This window comes from Myotis daubentonii, chromosome 12 (assembly GCF_963259705.1).
Source record: "Myotis daubentonii chromosome 12, mMyoDau2.1, whole genome shotgun sequence".
Classification (NCBI taxonomy): domain Eukaryota; kingdom Metazoa; phylum Chordata; class Mammalia; order Chiroptera; family Vespertilionidae; genus Myotis; species Myotis daubentonii.
In genome coordinates, this window is record NC_081851.1 from 77,464,823 (window position 1) to 77,480,093 (window position 15,271).

The 15,271-nt window shown below is 58.9% G+C and overlaps 1 protein-coding gene across 1 annotated transcript in view; it reads right to left on the reverse strand.

Moving 5' to 3' along the window:
- Positions 1 to 15,271, reverse strand: part of GREB1 (growth regulating estrogen receptor binding 1) — a 56,319-nt gene that overhangs the window by 5,451 nt on the left and 35,597 nt on the right. Inside the window, exons 21-29 of the mRNA XM_059660523.1 lie at positions 14,612 to 15,186; positions 13,269 to 13,371; positions 12,585 to 12,743; positions 9,219 to 9,361; positions 6,016 to 6,177; positions 4,197 to 4,401; positions 3,022 to 3,196; positions 2,525 to 2,743; positions 1,179 to 1,314 (exon numbers count right to left, since the gene is read on the reverse strand). Coding sequence (XP_059516506.1) covers positions 1,179 to 1,314; positions 2,525 to 2,743; positions 3,022 to 3,196; positions 4,197 to 4,401; positions 6,016 to 6,177; positions 9,219 to 9,361; positions 12,585 to 12,743; positions 13,269 to 13,371; positions 14,612 to 15,186 — 1,877 coding nt within the window. The remainder of the gene's footprint in view (positions 1 to 1,178; positions 1,315 to 2,524; positions 2,744 to 3,021; positions 3,197 to 4,196; positions 4,402 to 6,015; positions 6,178 to 9,218; positions 9,362 to 12,584; positions 12,744 to 13,268; positions 13,372 to 14,611; positions 15,187 to 15,271) is intronic.

Sequence of the window (15,271 nt, forward strand, 5' to 3'; positions counted from 1 at the left end):
AGCCTTGTCAACAGATGCCACCCCCACCGCCGGCGAGGAGAGGTCTCCCCGTGACCCAGGCGTCGCCCCAGGGCGCTCATCACCTCGGCACTCCACCCCATATTGACTTAACACCCAGCTCGGCTTGAGGCGACCTGCTCCCGAGGGAGGGACTGGGCGCCCTGCCAACACTGAATGAATAAACCAGTGATGGCGAACCTATGACACGCGTGTCAGAGGTGACATGCGAACTCATTTTTTTGGTTGATTTTTCTTTGTTAAATGGCATTTAAATATATAAAATAAATATCAAAAATATAAGTCTTTGTTTTACTATGGTTACAAATATCAAAAAAATTCTGTATGTGACATGGCACCAGAGTTAAGTTAGGGTTTTTCAAAATGCTGACACGCCAGCTCAAAAGGTTCGCCATCACTGGAATAAACCATGAGAACAAGTATTTCATTCCAGTGACATGTTACAAAGCACAACTCGCTTTCCTCTCCATAATCAATGCACCATTAAACCTAAAGGGAAAAAGTAAGACTCTGCTCAACAGAGGAATAAAGATAAAACACCTAATAGTTAAAGAACGCTCCTGAGGGAATGAAAGGAAAAACTGGTTTTCAAAGCGCACGGCCGGCCCACGGCCCCCACCCCGGCCATGCACCTTGGCAGTGATGTGGGAGGACCGGTGCCCGCCCACGCCCACGGCCCCGCCCCGGCCATGTACCTTGGTGGTGATGTGGGAGGACCGGTGCCCGCCCACGGCCCCCGCCCCACGGCCACGGCCCCTGCCCCGGCCCCGCACCTTGGCGGCGATGTGGAAGGACCGGTGCCCGCCCACGGCCCCCGCCCCACGCCCACGGCCCCGCCCCGGCCACGCACCTTGGCGGCGATGTGGAAGGACCGGTGCCCGCCCACGGCCCCCGCCCCACGCCCACGGCCCCGCCCCGGCCACGCACCTTGGCGGCGATGTGGAAGGACCGGTGCCCGCCCACGGCCCCCGCCCCACGCCCACGGCCCCGCCCCAGCCACGCACCTTGGCGGCGATGTGGAAGGACCGGTGCCCGCCCACGGCCCCCGCCCCACGCCCACGGCCCCTGCCCCGGCCCCGCACCTTGGCGGCGATGTGGAAGGACCGGTGCCCGCCCACGGCCCCCGCCCCACGCCCACGGCCCCTGCCCCGGCCACGCACCTTGGCGGCGATGTGGAAGGACCGGTGCCCGCCCACGGCGATCTGCTTCTTCATGACGCTGAAGCGGTTGAAGCGGCACAGCAGGAGGCCGGCGCTGTGCACCCGCAGGTTGAAGTCCACGTCGTCACACAGGAACCTGCTCGGAGCCAGACGGGGGGACAGGTCGCACAGGGGGGCCCTCGCGTCCCCAGGCTGTGGCATGTGTGCCTGGTGCCGGGGCGACAGGGAAGGGCAGGCTCAGCCCTCCCTACGGACCCCCCTCCCGGAGGGCAGAGGCCAACGAACAGGGAGCTGGCCCGGCTGCGATGCGTCGCACAGGCCGGCGGGCGTCCCGCGGGCAAACACTACGGAAGGACCGCCACCTGCGACGCACAGGCCCGCTGGGAGGACGTGCAAAACCCTTCCACCAGTTTGTTGAAAAGAACAAATCTCCCCCAACAAAAAAACAAAACAAAAAAAATCAGCCACTTTTTCAGCTGAGGAAAACAAGGCTCATGCCAGGCCGGCAAGTGGCAGAACCCAGACCCCCAGCAGGGCGGGCTGGCCCCGAACTCCCTCCTACACGGGCACCTCAGGTGTGTGCCCACTGCCCGGCCCAGGGACACTCCACGTGGTGACTGGGCCAGGGCGTCGGCGACTGGGCTCCGCTGAGCGCCCCTGTGGCTGGACACGTGGAAGCCACGTAAGGGAAAGACGTCACCGCTTCCTTCGGTGCTAAGGCTCCCGAGAGCTGCGACCGAGAGGAAGCCAAAGAGCCAGAGGAAGGACACACACAGCACACGGCGAGTCACGAAGTAAAGAGCGTGTGAGTCCACGGAGGAGGCTGAATGGTCCTACGCAAGTCTCCTCGCCACAGAATTATACAACGGGAGGGAGGGAGGGAGGGAAAGGAAAGAAAAAGAAAAACAGGAAAGGAAAGAATGAAAGAAAGAAGGAACAAAAGAAAGAAGGAATGAGCATCAACCTAGAAACCAGGTGGTCCCGGTTTGATTCCTGGTCAGGGCACATGCCCGGGTTGCAGGCTGGATCCTCAGTGTGGGGCTCATTGATGTTTCTATCTCTCTCCCCCTCTCCCTTCCTCTCTGAAATCAATAAAAATACATTTAAGAAAAAAAAAGAAAATGTTAAAGCTGACAGCAGGGGCCAGGCTGGTGCTATGGGCGGGAGGCCTCTGGCTCCGTGGCCTACAGGGCAGCAGAGAAGCGGCTATCGGCCAGGCCCAGGCTGCCCCTCCAGGAGGGAGGAGGGAGGAGGGAGGAGGGATGAGGGAGGAGGGAGGAGGAGGGCTGGAGGCTGGGGGCTGGGGCCTGGGGGTGGAGCTGGGCGGCAGCGGGGCAGGCGCTCACCGGTTCTGGTTGTACTGCACGTTCTGGGTCAGGTCCACGTTCAGGACGATGAAGTCGTGGACGTGGCAGCGGGAGAAGGGCTCGCGCACGGCGCGGCCGCCGGCCTTGCTGGACCACTTGCGCATGCCGATGAGGGCGTAGTGGGTGATGTTGGGGGCCGCCTCGATGTGCTGCATGATGTGCTTCAGAGAGACGTTCCTTTCCGACCAGGAGAACTCTCTGCTCAGGAGGGAGAGAGATATCCCGGGCTGACGTGCAGACACGGGCAAGGCCCTCTGGACGGGCCAGGCAGGACGCTGCTCTCCCACTGCGGAACCCGCCACGGCCACGCGGGGGGCCAGCGCCCGGCTGAGCACCACCTTCCTCATCGCCCATCCTCGCAGCAGCCCCCCGGCCTGGGCACACCTCCCGCCCATTCCACAGATAGATGAGGGGTGGAGGGGATCCCCGCTGGAGAGCGCCCATCTGTCCCACTTGCAGGCGTGGGCAGCGCTCACCTGCTTCTCTCCCCGCCGCCGTCCACGTCCACCACGTTCCACATGACGCAGGAGTCGTCGGAAATCACGATGAACGGCCAGATGTCCTGCGGCTTGATCCCCAGCTCCTCCTGCCGGTTCCGCTCCAGCTCCAGGTTGTGGTAGGACAGCTCCTTGATCAGGAAGTGGGCGGCGCCTACAACGGCAAAGCCACCGCTGACCCCCGGTCCCGCCGGACACCCACACGGCACGGGCCCGGGCAGAGGGCGCACTGCTCACCGAGGCCCCACCCCGACCAGCCAGTCCCCACGGTCCTCGCCGCTTCCCTCGTCCACTCACTTAGCTGTTGATTTGGGAGAGAAAATTCTAGGGGAGAAAACACACCTCTCCCATTTGCACATACATCTGCCTGTTTATCCTTGCTTTTCTTTTGTTTTCTTGTTTAACTTAATTTTATTTTTTAAACATATTTTTATTTATTTCAGAGAGGAAAGGAAAGAGAGAGATAGAAACAGCAATGATGAGAGAGAATCGTTGATGAGCCCAAAACCTGGTCATGTGTCCTTGACCAGAATCGAACCTGGGACCCTTCAGTCCACAGGCTGACGCTCTATCCACTGAGCCAAACCGGCTAGGGCTCTTTCTCTCTTTTTCTTAATCTTTATTGTTGGAAGTATTAAATATGTCCCCTTTTATCCCCCATCGACCCCATCAGCCCACACCACCCCCCGCCCCAGGCCCTCAGCACCCACTGTCTGCATCCATGGAGTATGCATATATACATACAGTATCCTTGCTTCTCTAACATGAATTAAGAACCTAAATTGAACCAATAACCAAACATCAAAGAAGAAAAAGAATATTCAAATAAATCAGAATCGCTTTAAAGGTCAAAAGGCTTGCCCTAGCTGGTTTGGTTCAGTGGATAGAGCGTCGGCCTGTGAACCCCGATCCCAGTGTGGGGCGTGCAGGAGGCACCCAATCAATGACTCTCCCTCAACGTTGATGTTTCTCTCTCCCTCTTCCCTCCTCTCTGAAATCAATGTGTGTGTGTGTGTGTGTGTGTGTGTGTGTGTGTGTGTATATATTTTAAAGCCAATAGGCTTGGTGAAAAATGCTGAACTCTGTCAGTTCTAGAACATTCTCTCGGGTCTCGGTTCCCGGGAGGCCACCGAGGGGGCGCGAGAGGAGCCTACCCACGCCAGCGCTGTTGAAGATGCTGGGCAGCACCAGCATGATGTGGTTGGGCCAGTACTTCTTATAAACGGGCATCTCATACTCCTTGACGACCAGCACGTGCAAGTGGCTGGCACCGTCCATCGCGTGGTACAGGTTGAAGAGTCCGTGCTCGTGACGGCCGGTGGTCGGGGTGAAGGTCGGGCTTTTTATATACTCGTGACTCTGGGGAGTAGAGGCAGAAGGAGGGAGAGCGTTTCTAAACGGGGTCACAGCCGCTCCCCTCCCTTCGACATGTCTATCCCCGTCCCCCTTGAGTCCAGCTCAGCCCTGAGACTTGCTTTTATGGATCAAACGCAGTAAAAATGATGGTGCACCAGCCCGGCCGGCGTGGCTCAGTGGCTGAGTGTCGACTATGAACCAGGAGGTCACGGTTGGATTCCCAGTCAGGGCACATGCCTGGGTTGCAGGCTCGATCCCCAGTAGGGGGCGTGCAGGAGGCAGCCGATCAATGGTTCTCTCTCATCATTGATGCTTCTCTCTTTCGCCCTCTCCCTTCCTCTCTGAAGTCAATAAAAAAATAATTTTTTTCTTAAGTGATGGGGCACCAGTTCTGAGACTGGCTGCAAGAGGCGGGCACATTCCGCCCTCTCTCCGAACCCTCCCAGGAACAAGCCAGGGCCAGCCTGCTGGAGGGGCAGTGGCCACGTGGAGCAGAGAGGGCGGCCCACGGAGGCCACCCTAGCCGGCCAGCCCCCAGCCCTCCTGGGAGCCAACGATAGACACATGAGTGAGCCCAGCCCAGCGGAACCTGCCTGGAGCCCAGACTCCCAGCCCACGGGCTCGGCAGGAGCTCTGCTCCCCGGAAGCCCTCCAAGCACGGCCACTGCGCTGTGAGGCCGCTGTGCTCATGGCTGCGCTGACGGAAGTCGGTGGAAACGGGGGTGTGAATAAATCCCGGCCCACTGCACACCCGACCCCAGCCCGCGGGGCGGGAGAGAAGGCCTCGGGTGCTTTACAAATGCCTCAGGGCTTGATAGGAGGGTCTGTCTGAAAGGCTGGGTCCAGCCCCCAGCATCCCGCCCTCAGCATCCACACCAGCTCGCGGTGACGGGCGGCTCAAGGGCAGCAAGGCTGCTGAGACTGACAGCTGGGACTGGCCAATCAATCACCCCTGGAGAAGCGTCGCCAGGAGGGCGGTCACAGCGATGATGGGCAAGAGCGATGGCGTCACAAGAGGCGAAGCAGCCTTCAGAGATACACACTGAAGGATTATGGGTGAAAGGACACGGTGTCTGCGATTCGCTTCCAGATGACACAGGAAGGCGGGAGAGGAGAGGACAGACAGTGAGACGGGACCGGCCATGAGTCAGTAACTGTTGGAGCTGGTGATGGGGGGCCATGCTCTCCTACCACCTGGCCTGGCTGGGTGCTCCCTAGCGGAGAGCCCTGAAGGACGGACAGAGTGGGCGCCACGACCGTCTGCTCAGCACATTTCCAGCTGGGCCGGCGCCCTATGGCCGTGACGCCTGTAACTCTCACCACAAGCTTTTGCGAGATTCACAACCGCCTGGGTGTCGGATGAGGAAGCGGAGGCTCAGAGACCTCGACAAGTTCAAATAGCGCAGCCCGGAAACGGCAGAGCAAGGCTCAGACTTGACTCTGGGGGGACCTCAAAGCCCTGATGTTCCCCGCCTCCTCGCCAAGGCCAGGGACCACATCGGTCCCTCCACCAGGCCCCACCTGCCCTGGGCTCATCGGGCAGCTACGGCCCCTGGGTCCCCCGCTCAGCGGCCCCCGGCAGCCACACCGATCGGACCCCCGGGCCCCCGCCGGTACCTTGTCGGTGACGAGGGGCAGCCGCATGCTCTCCAGCTGGCCTCCGGGCTGGCTGAAGACGAAGTGGTGCTCCTTGGACTTGGGGATGATGAAGTGCAGCTGGACCTCCTCTCCTAGCATGGAGTAAGAGAAGGCAAAGGCGTGCAGGGTGGACTCATAGAGCTGGGGTGCGGGGGAGAGGACAGAGCCCGTCGTCAGCGGCCGGCGGAACCTCCCCGAAGACCCAGGCCCGCGTGGCCGCCACGACGCGGGTAACGGCCACCTCTGCCCCGCAGCACGAGAAGCCCACGCACGGGTGCCACCCATACAAGGTGTGGACGCCCAGGTCTGGCCGCCGGAGGCCATGCCCAGCTGGCCGAAGCCGGATCCCGTCGCTAATTCTGGTCACGCTTCACCCAGGGAGGCGGCGCCAACCCCTCTGGACTCTGGATCTGACCTAGGTGCTAGGCTATCGGTTAAGCCAGCGGTTCTCAACCTGGGGGTCCAGACCCCTTTGGGGGGCGAATGACCCTTTCACAGGGGTCGCCTAAGACCATCGGAAAACACATATATAATTACATATTGTTTTTGTGATGAATCACTATGCTTTAATTATGTTCAATTTGTAACAATGAAATTGGGGGTCACCACAACATGAGGAGCTGTATTAAAGGGTCGCGGCGTTAGGAAGGTTGAGAACCACTGTGCTAAGCAATCACCCTGGAGACCCCATGTTCTATGCCAGTGATGGCGAACCTATGACACGCGTGTCAGAGGTGACACGTGAACTCATTTTTTTGGTTGATTTTTCTTTGTTAAATGGCATTTAAATATATAAAATAAATATCAAAAATATAAGTCTTTGTTTTACTATGGTTGCAAATATCAAAAAATTTCTCTATGTGACACGGCACCAGAGTTAAGTTAGGGTTTTTCAAAATGCTGGCACACCGGGCTCAAAAGGTTCGCTATCACTGTTCTATGCTAACAAATGTGTTTTTCCACCCTATGTCACTACACGTGTCATCGAGTATTAATAAAACAGTCAGAACTGCGCACACCTGCACACCCCGGTCTCGCTATGACCACCCCGAGGCCTCTTTGTACCGTAATTAACGACTGTAGGAAGCAGGCCCCCCTCCGGGATGCAAAACCTGGCATCAGAGGTCTTGGGCTCACTCCGGCCCCAAGTCTAGCCTCACCTCTAGTCACTTGGTCCAAAGAGCCCTCCCCTCACGCCACAGCTGTGCCCCGGTTCTCTGGCCTGACCTCCCAGCCCGGCTCTGCCCACGCCATGCCATGCCTCCTTCGGGCCTCAGCTCAGGCACCCACAGGGGGCCTCCCGGACCCTCGCCCTGCCCGCCAGCGTGCGCTGTGCACTCCCGAATGACAGGCCGAGAGGGCGGGCGCAGGCCGGGCACACCGGCTCCTGTGGCTCCTCTAGAACCACAGCGCCCTCTGGGGAGGGGCCAGAGCCCGTCGTCAGCGTCTGGCAGAACTTCCCCGAAGACCCCAGAGGGACCGAGAGATCTGGAGCTGGGGAGGGAGCACAGAGGGAGGCACCTGAGGAAGTTTCAGGAAAAGGCCCAGGGAGCCGTGAGAGGCAGGCGAGCGAGAGAGTAGAGGGAGCCAGTGTCCGCGCCTCCCGCCTGCTGGCCCCGCAGGCCTTCCTCTCCCCGGCCTCGCCGTGCTCCCACCCGGGCCAGGAGCTTCATTTACAGCAGCCGTTGGCCACCGGTGGTCCGTGAGGTCCGGAAGGTTGGCGGCCGCTGCTTTATAGAACCGGGAAATGCTACTGCCTCAGGGGTTTCAGTGAGAAGTAAGTAAGAAGCTGGCCCTGGCCGGTGTGGTTCAATGGATAGAGAGTCAGCCTGCAGACTGAAGGGTCCCGGGTTCGATTCAGGTCAAAGGCACATGCCTGGGTTGTGGGCTCGGTCCCCGGTAGGGGGCATGCAGGAGGCAGTGATCAACAATTCTCTCATCGTTGATATTTCTCTCTCCCTCTCCCTTCCTCTCTGAAATCAATAAAAATATATTTTTTTAAAAAAAAGAAGCTAGACAGGACAGTTTCCTAGCCAGCGCACCTTGAATGGACAGGTGTGGCTTGTAATCCATTCAGGTGACCAGGGGCTGGGCCAGTGGTCTTATCCACTTACCCAGTGTCTAGGACAGTGGTCGGCAAATTGCGACTCGGCAAACCGCGGCTCGGCAAACCACGGCTCGCGAGCCACATGTGGCTCTTGGGCCCCTTGAATGTGGCTCTTCCACAAAATACCGGCTCTTCCCCAAAATACCGACTTCTGTGCATGGGCCATGAAGTTTCAATTGCACCATACGTGTGTGCCCGTGGTATTTTGTGGAAGAGCCACACTCAAGGGGCCAAAGAGCCGCATGGGGCTCGACAGCCGCGGTTTGCCAACCACGGGTCTAGGACAAAGGACATTTTCTACCACATGGAAAAGGTTGGGAAGGCCCTGGCCAGATGGCTCAGTTGGTTGGAGCATCATCCCACACACCAAAAGGTTGCGGGTTCAATTCCTGATCAGGACACATACCTAGGATGTGGGCCTCATCACTACTCGGGGTGCATGCATGTGGGAGGCGCCAGAACCATGTTTCTCTCCCATCAGTGTTTCTCTATCTCTCTCTGTCTCTCCCTTCCTCTCTCTCTAAAATGAATAAAAACATATCCTCGGCTGAGAATTAAAAAAATAAAAATAAAAAGTAGGTAAAATAAAAGTTCGGGCAGTACTGATATAAACGTGCCCTGCAGACTGCCTGGCGCACAGTAGGTGCTTGTGATGTGCGCGTTCCTCCCTTTATGTAATTTCTGTGCTTCGGCCGCACTGCTCTCCTTGCCGGCTTCCCGCTGTTAGGTTTTGCTCATGTGCGGCTCTATCCCACACCCTGAGTCTCGCGTACGGAGACCGTTCATTCACGTCTGCGTCTGGCACGCAGGACGCACGCAGAGTCTGCCGCCCTGAACGGCGGAAACTGCTAGGATGTCAGGCGGATTCGGACCCCGGCAGCCGCCTCGCCTTCTGCTAGAACCCATGTAACCTGGAGAACGCCTGCTCCGCGGGGTCGGCAGCCACTCCACAGATTACAGATGGGAACTGAGGGCGCCAGCAGACCAGGAAGCAAGGCTTCCAGAACGCTCCACCTCCCACTCCGGAATGGAAACGTAACCAGGGAAGCAGGGCGCGCCGGCGCCCGCGGCCTACCTGGTGGCGGGGGTGGAAGCCCATGTACTGGTGGCACTGCTCGCAGTGGTGGTAGGTGTTGTGGGCCGCGTACTTGGACAGCCGCATCCGCGCCGTCTGGCGCCGCACGAACAGGTCCTCGGGCTTCCTGGGCGGCCCCCTGTCTGCAGGGAAGCCCAGAGTCACGGAGCCGCACGGGCAGGTGAGCCCCTCCCGCCACTCACACGGACACGAGCCGAAACGCTACTGTGGGTGGGAGACGGCGGACGAGGGTGGTCCCAGTCCATCTGGGACCCGCGGGGACTCAGAGGCTCAGACACGACAGACTCCATGGGACACACCACAGACTGTCCACCTGTCGTGTCATACGTGATCCCGTGAATGTTGGATCAACGTTTACTCGAGGACTCGCTACATGACAACTTGCCAGGGTCTAGCCCCAGCGGGTCCAGGGGTCCCCAAAGGCGTGGACGGAGTCAGCGAAGAAGGAAGGGCATGGAGACAGTGTTCAGTTGATCTCTTGCCAGGCTCCGCCTCCAGGCTCCGAGGCCAGTCCCGGTCCAGGATCCTCCTGCATGCTCTCTCCAGCGAAGTTCTTCTGTCTCTAGGCTCCGTGTAGATTCTGTCTTCTTGATTCTGTTCTAAGTTCTGAGTGTTTCTGTCTTGTTACAACTGTATTTATACCAGTTGATTCAATCCTATCAATCTCTATTACAAAGGTTAGGGCGTTTCTTATCTCCATTCCAGGGAGAAAAGATTATGTAGTTTAAGCATGATTGTTCGTAGTTAAAGGGATTAATTACCCGCCTGGCACTTAGTTGAGGGGTTTTATTCCCTCCCTAACTTCAGGGGAAAATCCCTACCTGGGGATTCAACCTTTCTCGGAGAGGTGACTTTGGTTAAAACACAGCGCCAAGAAGGTGAGCAAACATATTAAGAACCGTATGCCAAATATGCCAGGTCCCTTGAAACAGCAAGGATGGACCGGCTCCCGGCAAATTCCCCCTTTTTTATTTTTTAAAAGCAAGCATTAAAAAGAAAAACCTGAAACGCTCTCTTGTATCCATTTTAAGAGTAGGATTAGGGCTTTCTGCTATTACCTGAGTCCTGATCTATCACCCCAGGGAGAGCTTGCCAATCCTGCACTTTCCCGGGGTGGAAAGGCTGCAGTGGGGTTAAGGATAAGGCTCCTTGGGCCTACCTTCTCCCATGCCTCTACATTTACCTTTCCGGCACCTTTCCTTCCTCAGAAAAGCATGGACGTATTTCTTGTATAAAATGTTCTGTCTGACTGGGAGTAACCTTAATTCCTCTGCTAACAAGCATATATGTTAAAAGATCAATACGGAGTCTTTTTTCTTTAGACTCAGTATGGCACATCTTCTTAATCTAAAGATCAATATAGAGTCTTCTTTCTTTGGACTCAGTATGGCACATCTTCTCAATCTAAGTTCTGTACTATCCACCTTCTTACCCTACTTATCCTCTATAGGGGGGTCTGTAGCACCCTGGTGGAGTCCTATCCGTCCCGAGTGTGGGGTTCTCAATGGGGGGGGGGCTTACCTAAGGGAATCCTGTTCCAGGGGTTCCCAAAGGTGTGGACGGATTCGGCGAAGACTATCCACCCTCTTCCTACGGTGGAGTCTGATCCGTCCCGAGTGTGGGAGTTCTCAATGGGGGAGGGGGGCTTACCTAGGGGAATCCTGTTCCAGGGGTTCCCAAAGGTGTGGACGGAGTCGGCGAAGACTATCCACCCTCTTCCTACGGTGGAGTCCGATCTGTCCCGAGTGCAGGGCGCTTACCTAGGGGTCCCTGTTCGGGCGCCAGATGCCGGGGTCCAACCTCAGCAGGTCCAGGGGTCCCCAAAGGTGTGGACGGAGTCGGCGAAGAAGGAATGACATGGAGATAGTGTTCAGTTGATCAGCAACCTAGCCAGGATCTCTAGCCCGGATCTCCAGAGAGGTTCTGCTTCGGATTTCCAGCGAGGTTCTGTAGCCATGTTCCCTCGCTAGGTTCTCCAGCCAGGTTCTGTCCAGGCTCTCCAGTCAGGTTCAGTGTCCAGGTTCCAGTCAGGTTCTCCTGCCAATCTCTGTAGTCAGGTTCAGTCCAGGATCCCTTGCCATGTTCTCCCGCTAGGCTCTGTCTCTAGGCTCTGAGGCCAGTCCCTCTCCAGGATCCTCCGGCATGCTCTCGCCAGCGAAGTTCTTCTGTCTCTAGAGAACGTTCTGTGTAGGTTCTGTGCCTAGGCTCTGTCTCTCTTGGTCCTGTCTTCCAAGCCCTGTCTGAGTTCTGTCTCTTGCTGTCTTGTTCTGAGTTCTGTCTTCTGAATTCTGACTCCTAAGTTGTGCGGCTCCCGGCAACAACTGATCGCCAGTGCCACACGCAAAGACTGCAACGCGGGTGAAGTGTCCCATCTTTCCAGTGACTTAGCAGGAGTGAGAGTCCAGCACCTGGCTTTCGTTAGAGACGCGCCTCCATGAGGGACACCCGGGGACTGAGAGTGAGGGACCCCCAGGGCCTGAGAGTGAGGGACCCCCAGGGCCTGAGAGGGAGGGACCCCCAGGGACTGAGAGTGAGGGACCCCCAGGGCCTGAGAGTGGCCTGAGAACCATGGAGAGAACATTCTCATCCGATGGCCACTGGTGACGACTCCCCTCTCACTCCGCATTCCCCAAGCTTTCCCGTCCGTGTTTACACTCACACCGGCCACTAACACTGTGTCGGCTGATGGGGACCCTGAACCACCGCAGGTGATAACACGGTGATGGTGAGAGGTCCCTGAAGGAGGAGGGGGAGAACAAGAGACCGAGGGAGCAGAGGGCATACGGGCATTCTGTTACCACAATCCCATTCATAAAGACACGTGTCGCCCTGGCCAGTCTGGCTCAGTGGATAGAGCGTCAGCCTCCAGACTGAAGGGTCTGGTGTTTGATGCCAGGCAAGGGCATGTACCTCAGTCACAGGTTCGATGCCCGGCCCTGGTCAGGGCGCCTGCGGGAAACAACCAATCAGTGTCTCTCTCTCTCACTCTTTGCCTCTCCCCTTCCCTTCTATTCTCTCTAGAAATCAATGGAAAAATGTCCTCAGGTGAGGATTAACAGCAAAAGGATACACGCCTTGTGTCCGCTCTTAACCAAGACCTTTAGCACACCCTGACCGTGACACAGCCCAGCCCGTGTCCTCCGCGTCCCCAGCGCTCGCTGAGCAGCGAGTCTTCCTTCCTGGTCCCCTCAGAGGCCTCCCGGCCTGGGAGGTGCGGCCTCTGCTCCGTGCCGGGTGCTGCCCTCGCTCAGGGCCTCCGTCAGGGGACGGAGCACATCCCTCACACGCACGGCTTCTCCCTTCCAGAGGCTACTCCCACGCCCTGGGAGACACGCAGAGCCTGACCTTCGCTCTTGGCGCCCTGGTGGTGTGAGCAGATGAGGCTGGCGTCTTCGTACTTGGGGTCGTGGACCGTGTAGTCGAAAGGCAGCTTCCTGAAGAGCTCCAGGTCCGGCCAGGGGTCGCTAAGCTGGAGGTAGCGCCACTCGGATTCCTCTCGGAGGTCTACGGGGTCGGGAGACACGGGGGACACGTGACAAAACGGGAACAGAGAGCGGCTTCAAGTCCCGGCTTCGTTCTCCGTCTCTCCGAGAAAGGAGGCAGAAACGCAACAGAAACAACGTTCCACACTGTGGGGACCGTGGGGAACCCAGAGGCGGAGGGAGAGACCCAGCTGCACGGGCTCCCGTGTTCCGAACCCCCCCCCCCGAAACGGAAGCAGAGTCGAGAGCATCTGCAGGAGCTGCGTGAGGACACGGGGGACCCCGCTCCCAAGGCTGAGTGATGCTCGACTGCACGTTAGGAGCACGGGCCATCGGGTCCCTAACGGCCACTTGTCAGCTTCCCGCCGCAGGAGATCGAAGAGCAGCGGGAAAAAGCCAGCTGGGCCCCAGGGGTCAGGCCACGTCTGGAGCGGACCCTCTCCTGCAGGCACCTGACTGCCCGCCAGCATCCCATGCCACCAGCTCCGTCCCCGGACCCACTGAGGATCGAGCGCCCGCCCTGACTGCGCGCGAGGATGGAACTCACCGACATTGATCTCTTCCTCGTCGTACACGTCCACCTCCGTCAGCCGGATGAGCATCCGGGACAGGATGCTGAGGAACTGCAGGTAAGCGCCCGTCTTCCCGATCTGCGAGCACAAGGGGGTGGGGGCCCAGTCAGTGCCCCCGTCTCTGCGCCAGGAGCACCCGCCACGCCTCATGGCACCTCCCTCTTTTATGAAAACTTTTTTAAAGTCCTCACTCGAGGATATTTTCCCATTGATTTTGAGAGAGAGGGAAAGACAGACAGAAACATCCACGTGAGAGAAACACATCGACGGGCTGCCTCCGGCATGCGCCCCGACCAGGGTCCAGGCTGGGGAGGAGCCTGCAACCAAGGTACGTGCCCTTGACTGGAATTAAACCCGGGACCCTTCCATCCGTAGGCCGACGCTCTATCCACTGAGCCAAACAGGCCGAGGAGGCACCTCCCCCTTTTAAAGATCTCGCCTAATTGAAACGAGGGCCGGCGGGTGCAGAGACAGCTGAGGGGCAATGGGGCTACCGAGGCGGGGCAGGTGGGCGGGTGGGCGGGGGGGACTCCCCAGCCAGGGGCCTGCCTGCGTATAAACCATGGCAAAGGTGTCTCCGTTTTTAACGGCGGCATTTTTTAAGCCGCTGGAAATAGGACATGGGAATAAGCTGAAGAAAGGCTGCTTCGGAGAAAAGAAACTGCCAACATAAAACATCATTTCTTCAGTCTTGCATAACTGCAAACACTAGTCGTCTTCATCAATACGTCTATGGTAAGAAAACAGAATTCGTCCCGCAAGACCTAGAAAGGCTGCATCTCCCCCAAGCCCCGGAAGAAAGAGCAAGCGATTCTTCTCTCCTTCCTTTTCTTTCTTGTCGCGTCACGGAGTCCCTGCCCCTCAGGTGAGCGCCAGGCGAGTGTACGATTGGTCGTGGGTTTATGTGGGTCACAGCTGGTTAAACGGGCACCTGCTGGGTCCCCTATAAGGCTGGGATCCTGACAACCTCCTGCCTCCAATTTCCACGTCGGCCACATCCTCCCGTTGAGAGCACAGATCCCAAAGTCGGCCCCAGGGCCCAGGGAAGTGACATGGAAAATGCCGAACCGCAGTCTGAAGGCCCGAGAGGCACCCCGAGAACCCGTCCGCCCCCCGCATCATGTGGAGGAAACGGAGATGAGAGGACGGAAGTCACCAGGCCCTGACCCCTGTCCACCGCCCACGTGGGGCCATCACAGAAGCTTCCGCCACGAGAATGGCAAGATGCGCAGAAGGGGGTGCTGTCAGCCCTACGCTGCCTCTGGGCCTGAGCACAGACCCCCACCCCCCGAGTCCAGGCCGAGGTGGGTGCCCTCACCTGCGGGGGCCCACTGAGCAGCAGCCTGCGCGGGTGGAAGCCGTCCACGCAGCCCTCGGCGCGGTTCCCGTAGTCCATGTGGCTGGGCCGCGGCACCGTCCACTGGCGGTAGTACAGGGACTGCTCCGTGGACGTCATGGTCTTGCTGAGCAGGGGCCGGAAGGAGCTGGCCCACACGACCGAGGGGGAGGGCAGGAGCGAGGCGGCCTTGGGCAGGCCGCTGCTGTCGGTGGACGTGACCATGTCGTACACCAGCTTGGGCAGGAAGACGACGGGCGGCTGCCGGCGGGCCTTGGCCAGCGAGCACGGGGAGGCCTGCCGCACGAGCGCGCCCGCGGCCGGCCCCGTGGGCGAGGAGGACGCGCCCGCGGCGGGGAGCTGGTGCGGCGAGGGGACCGCCACCTGGACGCTCCTCTGGCTGGTCTGACGGCCGGAGTCGGGCTGGGGGGCCGGCCCCTGGCTGGCCCGGAGCCTCTGTGTGTCCTCCGGAGGGCCGCAGGGCTGCGGGGATCTGGTCTGCTCCCCCTGAGGGGGCCCCCCGGGCGGAGCTGAGGTCTCACCACCGAGCGCCGGGCCTGGGGAGAGATGACCCCGTCAGCCACACCAGGAAGGACCCTCCCTGAGACCTGCCGGCTGCCTGTGGCTGAGGCACTAACTCCC